Genomic DNA, 14,448 nt, shown 5'->3' with positions numbered 1-14,448 from the left:
TCCTATGATGCTGCTTGGCCTGCTGTGTTCATCCAGCTCTGCACCTTGTTCTCTCGAAATTACAGTCAGGTTACATCTTCTGGAATGTTCTGTCTTCTCCATTGATCTTCGGTAAGGAACGCCTCTTCTTTTGAACTCTTTTGTCAGAATATTAACTAAGAGTGCTGCAGTACCTTTATTTAGATGATGCTTTCTCTGAGAGCTGATCTCTCAGCAGATGGCAGCACGCTCTCCACTGATTTTGCAACTGTCCCCGTCTTTTATGTCTTCGATAATATATCAATTTCTTACAATGGGATTGGTCCTATGTTGTCAAAACCATCAGATTTAAATTTAATTGGTTTTTAGTATCTTAGTGCCCGATTTAAATTAACTGGGTAAATTAAAACTGGTTGTCTTCATAACTAAACAAAACTGCAGCTAAGCCATTGATACAAATGTTACAATTCAGGTGCTCTGTGCACGTGCAAACCCACAAGCTGCCCACAGACATTTTCTTTTTTAATCTCCAAGCCTAGAAAAACTCATCATCTTTTAAAGGGATCACACACCACATTCCCCCCTATCATTTTCTAAACATCAATATTTTACAAATCAAATTCTAATGTCCTGCCTTTCAATCCACAAGTACTCTTCCCAACTTTGCAACACTAGGCACCTGACTAACATTCCTGTCTTCCAAAGCTTGCGCCATGTCATCTTTTCACTTCATCAAAATCTGGATTTCTACCACCTTATCATTTACTTTAGCTAGTTAAAAACAAATCAGCAAAATGAAGTTTAAAAAGCAGAAATGTGAACATACTTTAAATCATAGCATGTTGGCCAAGCTGACATAGAATTCAAACCCATTTTTCTAGTGCCAATGATCATGTTTTTGCATGTACTCAGCGTACAAGTCTGCCCCACTTTGCAGTCACTACATGTTATGCTCACCTCAGTCATCAGCTTCAATCTTTCACTCCATAAATACATGTTTCACTTATTACCTTATAACTGGGTGCAAGAGATCAAACACAGACATAAGCTTTGTTAGGAAGAAGTGCATGAGTTTAAGTCAAGCCAACTTTTTGTGTTGGATGTCAATAACATTTTAAAATGCAGAACACCCACACCCCTGCCAGCGATTCATTTTATACTGGCGCATAGTCAAACAGAAGAGGAAAAAAAAACAAATTTTCATGCCAGGTTAAAAAGATTCTGGAGGCATTTTGAGGCTTCACAGGTCAACTTATATGCCAACACTGATAGTTTAATGAATGGAGAGTCAGAGATGTACAGCACGGAAACAGACCTTTCGATCCAACTCATCCACGCCAACCAATTTTTGACATTAATTTGGCCTGTAGAAAGCACATACCTGTGTTTTGAGAGTACTGACAGTCACAGTGTGGCTAGTCTTAGTTTCCAACAAATGATGCTTTGTTTCTTCCAGTTTCTGCTCCAGACAGGATTTCTGCACAACACATTAACTTGTTAGCAACATAATTATGATTTAAACTCAGCCTTAATAAAATTATATATACTACATAAAAACAGTTAAAAGATTCATGCTGAGAGAGAAAAATGCAGTAGTACTCAAATGCATAATAATTTGTTTCAAGACATAATCAAGCAACAGAATATCTCTGAAAATCATTTATTGGGTGGCATAATAAAAGTATTTTTCATTCTGTTAATAATACCTCTTCAAGCAGCTCCTGAATATGCTCATCCTCTGAAAAATTTCCCTCTAACCGTTTCTCTAGGGAAAATACTTTTGCTTGCAGATGCTCTATAAACTTTCCCTTCTCCTCTGTCACTGCAGAGGTCTATTTCAAAAGAACAACATAGATACAGTGAGAAATCAAGGCAACTTATGACAACTTACAATAATTGAAAATGCTTACTCACTAACATGCAAGAATCACAATAAGCTGCAGGATCAAGTTTAAAATCAACTATATCGAAAAGCAATAAGAATGATGAGGCTCATTTACCTTAGACAGGTAGTAGTCACCATGCAATTAACTGATGCATTACAAAGCATATCTCTTATTTCTGGAGTTCAATTTGCTCCTTCTCTCGCTTTCTTAATATATTAAATGTTTTGTTTTGTTTAAAAATTAGAGACCAGATTGACACTACTTTAACAATATGGTTTATACTAACTGCAGCACAATATTTACTTCCTGAGGAGGCCTTGTACATCATTATTTCCCTAATAGATTATAACGTGGACTTGGTTAATGGACTAAACTATGAAAATTAAGTAAAACCTGATAGTAACCACACGTTTTCTCATTATAATGACTGTTACGACCTCAGCTGATGATAATACTGGATAAGTCAGATCTCGGAGTGAAAACTGACTTGACAGATCATAAGTTTTACTTTTAAGGTTTGATTCCTGTAATGGTCAGTTACTAAGATTATTCAGACTAGGTTGCCAAAGTTCTTTTAACAAAGCAGCACAAGTTTATTACACAAAGCCAAAATATGTAGAAAGATCTCAACACCAACAGCAAATAGATTCAACCCTTTTCCCAGCAATATCCCAAATGGTCACTCAGTCCCAATGAAGTATCCTATCTTTACTCTAATTATTTTTTCAAATGACTCTTTCCAGTCCTCCTTAAGCTGTTTCAGCAGTTCATGGTTGTTCAATTCTGATGGCCAGAAGACCAGAAAATGCCCAGTTACTTCTTTCCAATTCTGACAACTTGGAGATTTCTCCTAATTCTCACAGCCTGGAGACTTCCATAAACTAAATAAAACTCCCCTTCTACTGAGATGACTTTTCTTTTGAGCTCATTCTACTAGCAGCCTCTGACCAATTATTCGAGTATCATAAAAACTCAAATTAGTAAACATTCAGCAATTAGATATCCAGGTGGATGAAGAGTGCATGTAACTTAAATCACACATTTTCTTAGAAAAACCATTTTTAGTTCACTGTTCAAAATTACTATCTGGTCTTTACAAAAAGAAAATTGTAGAACACAAAATTCACAGAACTAAAATCTAAAATCCACTTTTCCCTCACTTTCAAATCTAAATTTCCAAATAATAACATACCACGAACCTACATCACATTATCAAAGGCAAAAGTTATTTTTCATAGCATTTAAACACACTAAATTATAACTTTGCACTTTCCAAAGATCTAGCAAAGAAATAAACAGATTCTGAAATACAACTGGAAGCCAATTTCAGAATGAATTTTGTTCAGATTAAAATGGCCATATGGCTGAACAAAGAAGTGGATTACCAAAGATTATTGAACCTTTTTATATTTGAAATAAAACTCTAAACATTTGTACCTTATGTAAATCAGTTGATAGCCTTTGATTCACATCCTGTAATTCCTGTGTTCTGTATTCTAACTCCATTATTTTTCCTTCTGCACTTTTTTTGGTAGCCTCAAATCCTTCTCTGCACATTAAACAAAATTTAACAGGATTTAAAAAGAACAACATAGCAAATATTATCTGTCATTTTTTCAGACCCTTATTTTGTGACATTGTTTGGCGTCAGGGAGGAAGAACAGAAAATCTCTTAAATGTTAGGAAACCAAGGGACTGGTGAGAATGAGAAATTGAAGAAATTAGTATTATTAAAGAGGTCATCACTCAAAAAGTTAATTGGATTAAAGTTTGTTAATTCCCCTGGCCCAGATGATCCATATCCCACAATGTTGAGGCAGATGGTTGTGGAGATAGTGGGTCATGAACATCTTTCAAAATTCTACAGATTCTGGAAAGGTCCCTACACACGGGAAGGTAGCAAATATAACCAGACTGCTTGGGAAGGAAGGGAGAGAGAAAATGGAGAACAACAGATCTGTTAGTTTCATGGTCAGTGGTCAGAAAAATATTACAATCTATTAAAGAAGATGTGTTAAATTGGGTGCAAAGAACAATGGTAAAACTGGGCAGTGTCCATGTGGATTAATGAAGAGAAATCATGTTTGACAAAGCTGAAGCTTTTGAAGATGCTACCTGTAGCATAGTTAAGGAGACCCAGTGGATGTGAAGTATTTGGATTTTCAGTGCTTTTGATAAGGTGCCACACAAGTTAGTGAACAAAACTAGAGCATATGGAATTGGGGGCTATATACTAGTTTGGATTAAAAATTCGTTAACAGTTAGAAAACAGAGTAGGAATAAATGTATAATTCTTGGGACGATAGGCTGTTACTAGTTGGGTACTGCAAGGATAAATATTTGAATCACAGCATTCACAATCTAAACATATGATAAGGATGTGGGGTCAAAGTGTAATATTTCCAAATGTGCTAATGACACAAAAATAGGTAAAAATGAAATTACAATGAGGATACAAGGAAAGTTAAAGATGACTTGGACAGGTTAAGTGAATGAGCAAGAACATGGCAGATGCAATATAATATGAATAAGTGTCAAATTACCTACACGGTTAGAAAAAAAAAAATCAGAAAGACAGAATGTTTCTTAACTGGTGAGAGATTGAGAACTGTTGATGTCCAAAGGGATCCGAGTGTCCTTATTTATGAGTCACCATGGGGTGCAGCAAGCAATTAGGAAGGTGAATGATATGTTGGCCTTTATCGGAAGGGAAATTGAATATAAGAATAATGATGTTGTTAAAACTGTATACAACATTGGTGCAACTGTACCTGGAGTATCACAGAATTTTTCATCTCCTTATCTAAGGAAAGATAAACTTACCAAAGAGGATGTAACAGAGTTTCAACAGATTAATGCCTGGGATGGTTGGACAGTACTAACAGGAGACATTCAGGAAACTGAGCCTGTACTTTTCTTGGGTTTTGAACAATGAGATTAGTGGTGTGATCTCACTGACACTTCAAATTCTTACAGAACATATGTAAACAGGATGATTACTGTGGCAAGATCAAGAGACAGGGGACAGTCTCAGAATAAGGGTAGGCTATTTAAGACCAAGATGAGGAAGACTTTCTCCACTCAGTGTTGGTGAATTTCTAAAATTCTCTACCCTAAAGGACTGTGGAAGCTCATTCATTGAGCATGTTCAAGACAGACATTGGTAGATTTCTGAAGACAATAGACAGACACCAAGGGATATGTTGATGGTGTGGGAAAGTGACATTGAAGTAAATGATCAGCCATGAACAAAGTGAATGGCAGAGCAGAGTTGATGGAGTGAATGGCCTATTTCTGCTGCCATGTTGCCACAGCACAGCAATTATAAATGATCACTTCACATGCAATAGAGCAAAAAACCACAGGCATGATTATATTACAAAGTACATGTGCTTTTTAGCTGAATGTCCACATTTCCTACGCGGAACTTTGTTGGTAAAACAAGACCAAAATTTTCAAAACCTAATCCAAGCTGACAGTTCAGCGCAGCACTGAGGCGTACGACATTCAGGCATTTTTTTTTAATCTGTAATTCCTGTAGCCCCTTTGGTTCGGAGGTGGATGTGAATGATTCCATGGCACTAATCAAAGGTTAGAAATACCTGTTAATTTTAAATTAACACAAACTGTAAAGATCTGGGAAAAAATGATTCAGAACTCTGACTTTTTTCTAAGCATTTGGTACCTTTCTTTGTTAATATCTGCATTTAGTGTCTGCAGTTGCTCCAGCATTTTGTCTTGATTTAAGAGTTTCTTATTGGAGAGCTTCAGCTCTTCTTTGGTTTGATCTAGCTCTATTTTCCGCTCTTCAAGTTCCTTTTCTATATTGAGCAACAGTTCTTCTTTCCTCAAGAGCTGTCAAGCAAATAAAAGAATGATTTTTACTGATTAGTTTTAGATCTGAATTAAAATGTTTTAAAATAGTTGTCAGATTTAAGTTTAAACATGACACCTAACTGAAACGAAACAACCCAAGTAGTTTAAATGCAAATAAAACTAGGTTACAGGACAACAAGAAATTGCTTGCTGGTGGCCCATGGGTTGCAATTCGCACACCACTAATCTCATACATAAGGGTACTGAGCAATGTAACTTTATAATCAGATGCATTAAGTGGTTGAGAATTAACTTATTCCAAATTCCATTAGGGAAAATTTATAAAATCCAAAAGAACTGCGGATGCTGTAGGGGAAAACTTTTGCTCACCAGAAACTATACAACACAAGATAAAGCAATGAGACTTTCTAAATGATGGAAGATTGTGAGAACGTTCATGTTCCACTTTTTATACCATATGTTTGACTTTGGCAAGTTCCTGTTGCTGAAATCCATCCAGTTCGTCCTGTTCATCTCGTTTCTGGAACAGATTTAAACTGTGATCCTTCATTTGCTTCAGCTGATTCTCAAACATTGCCTTCTCCTACAAAAGTTAATTAAAAAAAAGAAAGGAAAGGCTATTAAAATCTATGAAGGTACTTTTAGACACAACTTCAAAATCAATGCCATTAAGTAATTCTGAAAATCATTTTACACGTAGTCTCTGTATAATACATCACGGATGCCTAGTTAAGTAAGTTTGTGTAAAGCCAGATGACCAAAGGGCTCTCTCATTAGAGGGAAACGACTATTAGTGGTTTAACCTGAGGGTTACCGTAGTTCAGACAAGGGGAGAGCTTGAGAAGGTGGAATCTTCGTGATAACTTCAGCTGGTGCAGGGAGTACCACCCTGATAGTCACATAGATAAGAATGTCAGGTTGGTAAGAATGGACTACCTTGCTGCAAACATTAATAAGGCACTATTGTAGCTACAAGGAAAGCAAGCAAACATAATGCAGTTCCTTGTAGACAAGGTGAGCAAGAAACAAGTGGAATTCTTTCGTGTTAACGTCGATGAAGGGAGAAGATATGGTTACATTGATGGAATCTAGGAGTCTTTTAACCATTGAGTGTCACTTGGAGCCGCTAGGTTTCGTCACATCAGCTGCACCTTGTCGGTATGACAAAAACAAATTAACTAACATTTAGCTAACCATTGTTTCAAGGATCTCATTGCATACAAAATAGCTGTCAGAAAATCACGAAAGAATTTAATACCATTCTGGATGGGTACTTACGCCAGATGGGGCATCTAGTCCGGATTGTACAATCAGAAAATCAAAAGTATTTCAATCCCATTTCTTAATTCTCTTTAGCCAGTGAACAGTTCATAATAATGGACAATACTTAAAAGCTATGAAAACGCAATACCTTTTCTAGAATGGAAACTTTCAGCATCCAGTCCTGAAAATAAAAATGGCAATTATTTTTCTTTCTAAACTATAATTGCAGAAACATTTTTGGAAAAAATGCAGTTTTAAATCAATGCATAAAATTAATACATTTATGGAATCTATAAAGTGCATCTTTTGATTAATTAATTTAGAGTCATAGAATTGTACAGCACAGAGACAGACCCTTCAATCAAACTCGCCCATGCCAACCAGATATCCTAAATCAGTATAGTGCCATTTGCAAGATTTGGCCCATATCCCTCCAAACCCTTCCTATTCATGTACCCATCAAGATACATTTTATATGTTCTAACTGTACCAGCCTTCACCACATCCTCTGGTAACTCGCTCCATACACGTACCACCCTCTGCATGAAGAAATTGCCCCTTAGGTCCCTCTTATATCTTTCCATTCTCACTGTAAACCTCTAGTTTTGGACTCCCCTACCTTGGGGAAAAAGACCTTCACTATTCATCCTATCGTCCTCTTAATTTTATAAACCTCCATTAAGGTCATCCCTCAACCTCTGACACTCCAGAGAAAATAGCCCCAGCCTATTCAGCCTCTCTCTACAGCTCAAACCCTCCAACGCCAGCAACATTCTTGTAAATCTTTTCTGCACCCTTTCAAGTTTAACAATATCTTTCCTACTGCAGGGAGACCAGAACTGAATGCAGTATTCCAAAAATGGTGTAACCAATGTCCTCTGCAGCCCCAACATGACATCCCAACTCCGAGACTCATTGAACTGACCAATAAAGGCAAATGTACCAAATGCCTTCTTCACCACCCTGTCTACCTGTGACTCCATCTTCCAAACAACCCTTTATCTGTGAATCTGACATACATTAAGTTCTCAGACAGGGATGGTGGTACAGTACATTGGTGTTCTGAAACTATTAACTGCTAGGGTCTATATGTTGTCAATCTAAACAGCTACTAGCAAAAGGAAGGAGCTTTTTCATGGGGGTAGAGGAAAACAAGACAAGTTTAGAATGCATGTTAAACTGTGCTTTTCCTCTTTCTTACTGCAAAGCTCAGAGCAGTGGACTGCAGTTTGGCTGCAGAATGAGGAGTTGCTCTGAGAAGGGATTATAAATGATGCATTTAAAAAATATTTTGCAGCTCTTTAGGAATTTTATCTGCAAGGAGTTCTACAATGATGCTGAAAGCCACAGTAATCAATGATCATACATCTGGCTACTTCAATCCAAAAACGTTCAATCTAGTATAGCATTATGTTATAAAACAAAGAAATGTGGATGGTGGAGATCTGACACAAAAACAGGAAGTGCTGGAGAAACTCAGCAGGTCTGGCAGCATATGTGGAGAGAAAAACAGAGCTAATATCTTCAGTCCGGTGAACCTGCATCAGAACTATCGTAGTATAACGTAAACTTCATTTTGCAACTTGATTCAGGTTACCTGATCCCTCTTTTCTAAGGCTTGTGCCATTCCTTCTGCCATTTTTGCTCTGTTGGCTTGATATGCCTCATTCTGTTCCTGAAGTTTCCTCATTGAGGCTGATTAAAATTTGGAATAAAAATATTAGATATTATTACTTTATGGTAAACGAAATTTCATTAAGCATCTAATTGTCTTGTCCTGTTATTTGAACTTTTAAAAACCGACACTTAGTATTATTTTCAGCCCCAAAATTAATAATGTTGGTTCTTTTAAAAAAAGACTTTTGCAAATGTTCTTCCATAAATTTTAACAATAGAATCATATTGTTATCTATGTTTGCTACTGATGTCTTCAAAGACAAAGTAATCCAGAAAGGCTTCTGACTTTATTTATACTTTATTATAAATGGATTACCATCCCAAAAAACTCCATGAATTCAATCTCTCAATAAGAAACAATAAAAAAGTTAAAATACGTACAATCCTGATGTTTTTCTAATGCAATCTCAAGCTTCTCTTTTGTCTTCTGCAAATTTCGCAGCTGCTCAGCATAATCTTGTATTAGGGGAGGGGGACGCAGGTCAGGAGTTCAAAACAGGCAAAAAGAAAACAAAACACAGGAATAATCATGAGTGACGGAAGTAAATGATTTTCCCCAACAGAAAATCATTACTGTTAAGGAGAACATATGTGTTGATGACATTCCCTTAACATGTTAATGGCAAAAAGAAAGATCTACTTTACGATTAAGAAATTAAGCATAATATGGAAAGTAATGTTGAATACATGCTGGAGCCTGTAGAGATTAAACACTGAACTGAACTAAAGTATTTTTCTGAACTACTGGAAGAACCACTAATTGTAATTCACATGTAACAGTTTCAATCTTTTCCATCAATTGTCATATGAACTCGTAAATTAGGCTTTAGAAAACAATTTTAAATTTGTTGTTCACTCACCATGTCCCACAAGCGATTTCTCAAAGCCTTGAATAGCTTAAAAACCAATAAACAATATCTAACCAACCACATCACTGAATCTATTAGAGAAACGTTGAATGAAACCATATTTGTAAGAAAGGTATCTTTGTAAAGCTAAAAATGTGAAACCAAACTCACATTTTAAATTAAGTCAGATAGATTAAACATTAGCCTTAATACAATTTCAAATCGAACTACTGTATTCCGTGCACTCTACACTACAAAAACAAGTATTTATTTAAGTATTACAGTGGGTTCAAATGCATTGAACTGAATTCTATCAATTTATCCAACTCATTAAGATTTTTCATGCAATTCAGTAACTATGCAGGCCACACACTAATCTTTCAGAAATTCTGGGTCATTGGATAAACATATGGATGATAATGGAATAGTTTAGGTTAGATGGGCTTCAGATTGGTTTCACAGGTCGGCGCAACATCAAGGGCCGAAGGGCCTGTACTGCGCTGTAATGTTCTATGTTCTAAACATTGCCATTCGGAGCTTTCTGATACACGTAGAGGTGAGGTGAGGTGAAGAGGTGACCTGAGAGTTTGAAAGACTAATCGGGGTTACAAAATAAATAATGATAGATTGTTTGTACTGGTTGTTGAGATGGTAACAATGTAACAAAATTTTAAGATAACAACAGAATGGATACAAGGGGATGTTGCCAAAATATTCTACACACAGGCTTGTATCCTAATAGAAGGTTTATAAGAGCATCATCTTTTAGGACTGTAGCTTTAAATTTAGAGTAACTGAAGGTGGTCATGTGAACTATTCTGAAGTTCACTTACCTATAGGCTGTATGATTTCAATGCTGGAGATGAGAAAAAGATTTTAGATTGTTTTACTAAAAGGGTGGTGCAAAGTATTTATGCTTTGAGACAATGGCAGCATTCCAAGTATAACATGAGTAGGTCTGAAGTCTCCTAAGATGGTGTTGAAGTTGCAGGAGCGTAAACACGTATGTTGTAAATTATCGATGTATGTCTAAGATTAAGAGAATTTGAGATCAAGGAATGGTAATTAACATTTCTACTTACAAGATTAATGCATTTCACGTTTCCATGGCCAAAGAGCAGAGGAAGTCATTTTGAGAACAAGTTGCTGGTTTCCCTACAAGTCTGGAATATCATAGGCTGACATGTGTTCTGCATGGTCAGATGGAAAAGGTTGCTTAACTTTACAAGCTATTACAGCTGATGCAGATGGGAAATGTTCTCTAATCCAATAGATAAATCCCGCAGTCCTCTAAAGATTCCTGGAAATTTGTTCTGGCATGGCCAGGAGGATGAATAACAATCAGAACAGGCTTTACTGGTATAGTTAAATGAAAGAAACTTTCCAATAATTGAGGAAAGTGCTCAGAGACTAGATTATGATTTGGTAATATGGGGATACTTGAACCCATAAGAAACGAGGAGCAACTGTTGTCTTTGCTGCGAGGGCTGTAATTCTCTGGAGAAGCGATAAACACAAAATAGTGAAATGTTCCTCTCTGCTGTTTAAAAGTACAAGTTATCCAGAAAAAGAAAATAACTGTCAATTCTTTGTCATTTGTCACAGTAAAAGTAGGAGTTACCAAATATTACAGCCGAGAAACAGGATGTTTATCCAATAAATTTTGCCCATAGTTTTCTCCATGTGAACTGTCAAGCTAATCTAATTTCCTCACTGCCCATCTCTTAATATTTCTTTCATTCATATACCTATAAATTGCTTTTAAAAAGAATTTATGCACTCTGATTCAACAATGGTTTTTAGCAGAGAATTCCACGTTTTAATAATTGTGTCTACAGTGGCTTTTCTAATCTTGCCTCTATCTCGGATTATTTTAGAATTCCTGCTTATTGTCATCTTGACAGTCAAAGGAAAACAACCTAATGTTTCATGCCTCTTGATATTACATCAATTTTTTTCTTTCATAATTTTATTCAAGTCATCATTTAATCTTCCTCGTGTTTCTTTCACTGCACCCCTCCATCTTATTTTGATTGCCCTGTTTTTTTAATGTTCCTATATTTGAGCACTTTCCTATTAAAATAAAACTACTGACTGGGTTTGATTAAATATTATATTCTGATTGTAGGCAACTTTAAATCACAGAGTGGAACATTTTCCTTTTAGTTTATCACAACCTCCACAGAGTTACAGCCCTTATAGCAAAATTCAACAGTTACTCCACTTTTCAATGAGCCCCCCAATCCCTATTTCGCTCAGCAGTAAATTATAGTCTCCCTTTACTTTTCTCACCCGAAGCAGAGTTTCTTAAATCAGTCACCAGCAACAAACTTGTTCTGATCATTTTTCTGCCCCCAGTGGTGCCATAAATCAAATCTCCTGAATCCTTAAAAAACTGCAGGATGCATCTCTCCAACTAGAGACTGCCTCTGTCCTTTTCTTTTGCTGACCACATAGAACTCTTGTCTCTGCCATAGTCAGGACAGGGAGATTATGATTAAAAAGCAATGAGTATCTTACCCCCTTGAATGCAAATTGTGACATCATTTTTATAAAACTGGGGTCATGGCTGTGAAGAACTGAAATACTATTGTAACCCATTATGCATATCAAGAAAGTAAAAACCACAAATGCAGCAATCCATTCCGCAGCAAAGCTTCCAAGTATAACTGGTAATCATCAAGCAGAGGCAATCTGCTTGGCTTCGCCATGTTTCCAGGGCAGAAGACGGTTGCATACTGAAGGACATTTCCTGTCCAGTGAAGCACCAGTGGGTCACACAAAACAACTGGTCATGTTTGCAAGCAGCTTTGAAGTAAAGGCCTTAGGAGACACAAGTTGATGAATGGGAAAATGCCAACACCACACATGGTCCACCAGGCACTACCATAATGATTAGTGGCTACTGCAACTTGACAACAGACATAAACACTGAAAATAACAAAACACAAGGACACCTGATAACAAATTCATGCGTGTCAGCTGTTCCTATCTTAACCCGTATTCTGAGTGGTTTGAACTAGTCAGGTGCCATCACTCGACTGCACTCTCTGTAATTCTTTTTGTCTTTTTATATGCCCTGTATCATAGCAACAAGCATAGAGATTTACCACATAACCCAGAGCAATTGCCTGTTAGGTGGTTTCCACTTTTTGTTAAGCTCTAAATGTTTTCTGCAGACTCCAAGGAGCTATCACAATTGCAGTCAAGTAAAGAGTTTCCTTTTACAAATACCGTTATTAAACTTCTACGTTAACTGGGGACAATAACGAACAGGGATGACTTTGGTTGTGAAAATGAAAATGTTTGACAAATTTGCTAATTTTTTTAAGGATATAAGTGAGCAGAGTTGATAACGAGGAACCAGCAGATGATGTGTATTGGATTTCCAGCAGACATTTGATAAGGTGACGCATAAAAAGTTATTGTACAAGCTAGGAACTCACAATATTGGGGGTAATGTGTTAGCAATGGATCGAGGATTGGTGAACACACAAAATTCAGAGTCAAGACTAATGGGTCTTTTTTGGGTTTGAAAGATGTACTTATAAAAGTGCCACAAGCGTTAGTACCAGGGCCCCAATTAATTACTATCTACATCAGTGCCTTAGAGGAGGGAATTTTGGAGGAATTTGATGATACAAAAGCCAGTGGGAAAGCATGCTGTGAAGAGGATGTGAGGCATCGCAAAGGGGATACAGGTAGGTTAGTGCGTGGGCGAAAACTTAGCAGATGACGTACAATGCAGGAAAGTGCGAGGTTATGGCTTCAAATAAGTGCAGCACAGAGAGATCTGGATGTTCTTGTGCATGAAACCTGCAGGTGCAACAAATAATTTAATCAAATAGAATTGTGGCCTTTATTGCTAGGGGGCTGGAGTTTAAAAATAGTTAAGTCTTGTTACAACCATACAGGGTTTGGTGAGGCCAACAACTGTGTTCAGTTTTGGTGTCCATGTTTAAGAAAGGAATGTGCTAGCAGTTCAAAAGAAACTGACTAGGCTGATTCCTGGGATGAAGAAGTTGACATATCGAAAATGACTACTCAGGTTAGGCCTTTATTCGTTACATTTGAGAAAACATACATGATTCTGAGAGGATCTAACAGGCTGGATATTGAAAGATGTTTTAAATATTGAGGAACCCTCAAAGTAGGGGACATAGATCCAGAATAGGGGACATTTATTTAAAACTGAGATATGGAGGAATTTCTTCTCCAAGAGGATAGTGAATATCTGGAATTCTATATCCCAGAGAGTTGTGGAGAATGGAACACACAGTATTTAAAAGAGGAGGGAGATAATTTTTTTTGAAATAGCATAGCGAGAGCTGAGGAGTTGGTTTGAAAGACAAGTTAGGGCCTGGGACAGATCAGTCATGATCTCGCACAACAGCAGGGCAGACCTGAGGGTCTGAATGGCCTACTTCTGACCTTATTCCTTATATTGACAATATTTCCCTGCCCACTTCACACTACCCCATGAGGGAAGCCTGTCTTTTGCCATGCAGTCTGATGTCACCTTTTTCCATCCAGCAACTTGACAGTGTGTTTTCCTAGCATGCCACACTAGCACGCCGCACTAGCACTGCACTAAACATTACTGTCCCAAGCATTGTGTACCCCAGTATTTCTTTAAATGTAACAAACAAAGAAAAGTGAAGCTCAATGGTTAAACTATTATTGCAGCAATCTCGTTGTGGCAAGACAATGTCACCAAGGTGTTACAGATCACTTTATCTTTGTTTCAATAAACAAAAATCTACCAGTTGCTTCAGTGCCATAGCAGCTTGGGAGGTGTTAGGCCCAAGGGAAAAGTACTCTCAATTCTTTATGCAGGCATGATTTAGAAGGCTGGAACTCAAATAGAGGGAGTTTAATAAAAGTATAAAGCAGAAACCAATGTGGTCTTTCAAACTTCTTTGAATCTGCATTTAGATTACAAATGCAAAATGGCAAGT

At 37.0% G+C, this 14,448-nt stretch overlaps 1 protein-coding gene across 2 annotated transcripts in view; it reads right to left on the bottom strand.

Moving 5' to 3' along the window:
• Positions 1 to 14,448, bottom strand: part of golga1 (golgin A1) — a 34,187-nt gene that overhangs the window by 8,018 nt on the left and 11,721 nt on the right. For both annotated transcript variants that reach the window (XM_048613790.1, XM_020513644.2), the window contains exons 4-11: positions 9,024 to 9,098; positions 8,563 to 8,660; positions 7,114 to 7,146; positions 6,157 to 6,285; positions 5,551 to 5,720; positions 3,303 to 3,414; positions 1,686 to 1,811; positions 1,361 to 1,456 (exon numbers count right to left, since the gene is read on the bottom strand). In XM_048613790.1, the coding sequence (XP_048469747.1) occupies positions 1,361 to 1,456; positions 1,686 to 1,811; positions 3,303 to 3,414; positions 5,551 to 5,720; positions 6,157 to 6,285; positions 7,114 to 7,146; positions 8,563 to 8,660; positions 9,024 to 9,098 (839 nt within the window). The remainder of the gene's footprint in view (positions 1 to 1,360; positions 1,457 to 1,685; positions 1,812 to 3,302; positions 3,415 to 5,550; positions 5,721 to 6,156; positions 6,286 to 7,113; positions 7,147 to 8,562; positions 8,661 to 9,023; positions 9,099 to 14,448) is intronic.

The sequence above is a fragment of the Rhincodon typus genome, chromosome 28 (genome assembly GCF_021869965.1).
Source record: "Rhincodon typus isolate 14 chromosome 28, sRhiTyp1.1, whole genome shotgun sequence".
NCBI classification, from domain to species: Eukaryota; Metazoa; Chordata; class Chondrichthyes; order Orectolobiformes; family Rhincodontidae; genus Rhincodon; species Rhincodon typus.
Note: the sequence above shows the minus strand (reverse complement) of the source record. Positions and strands in the feature narration are given on the sequence as shown.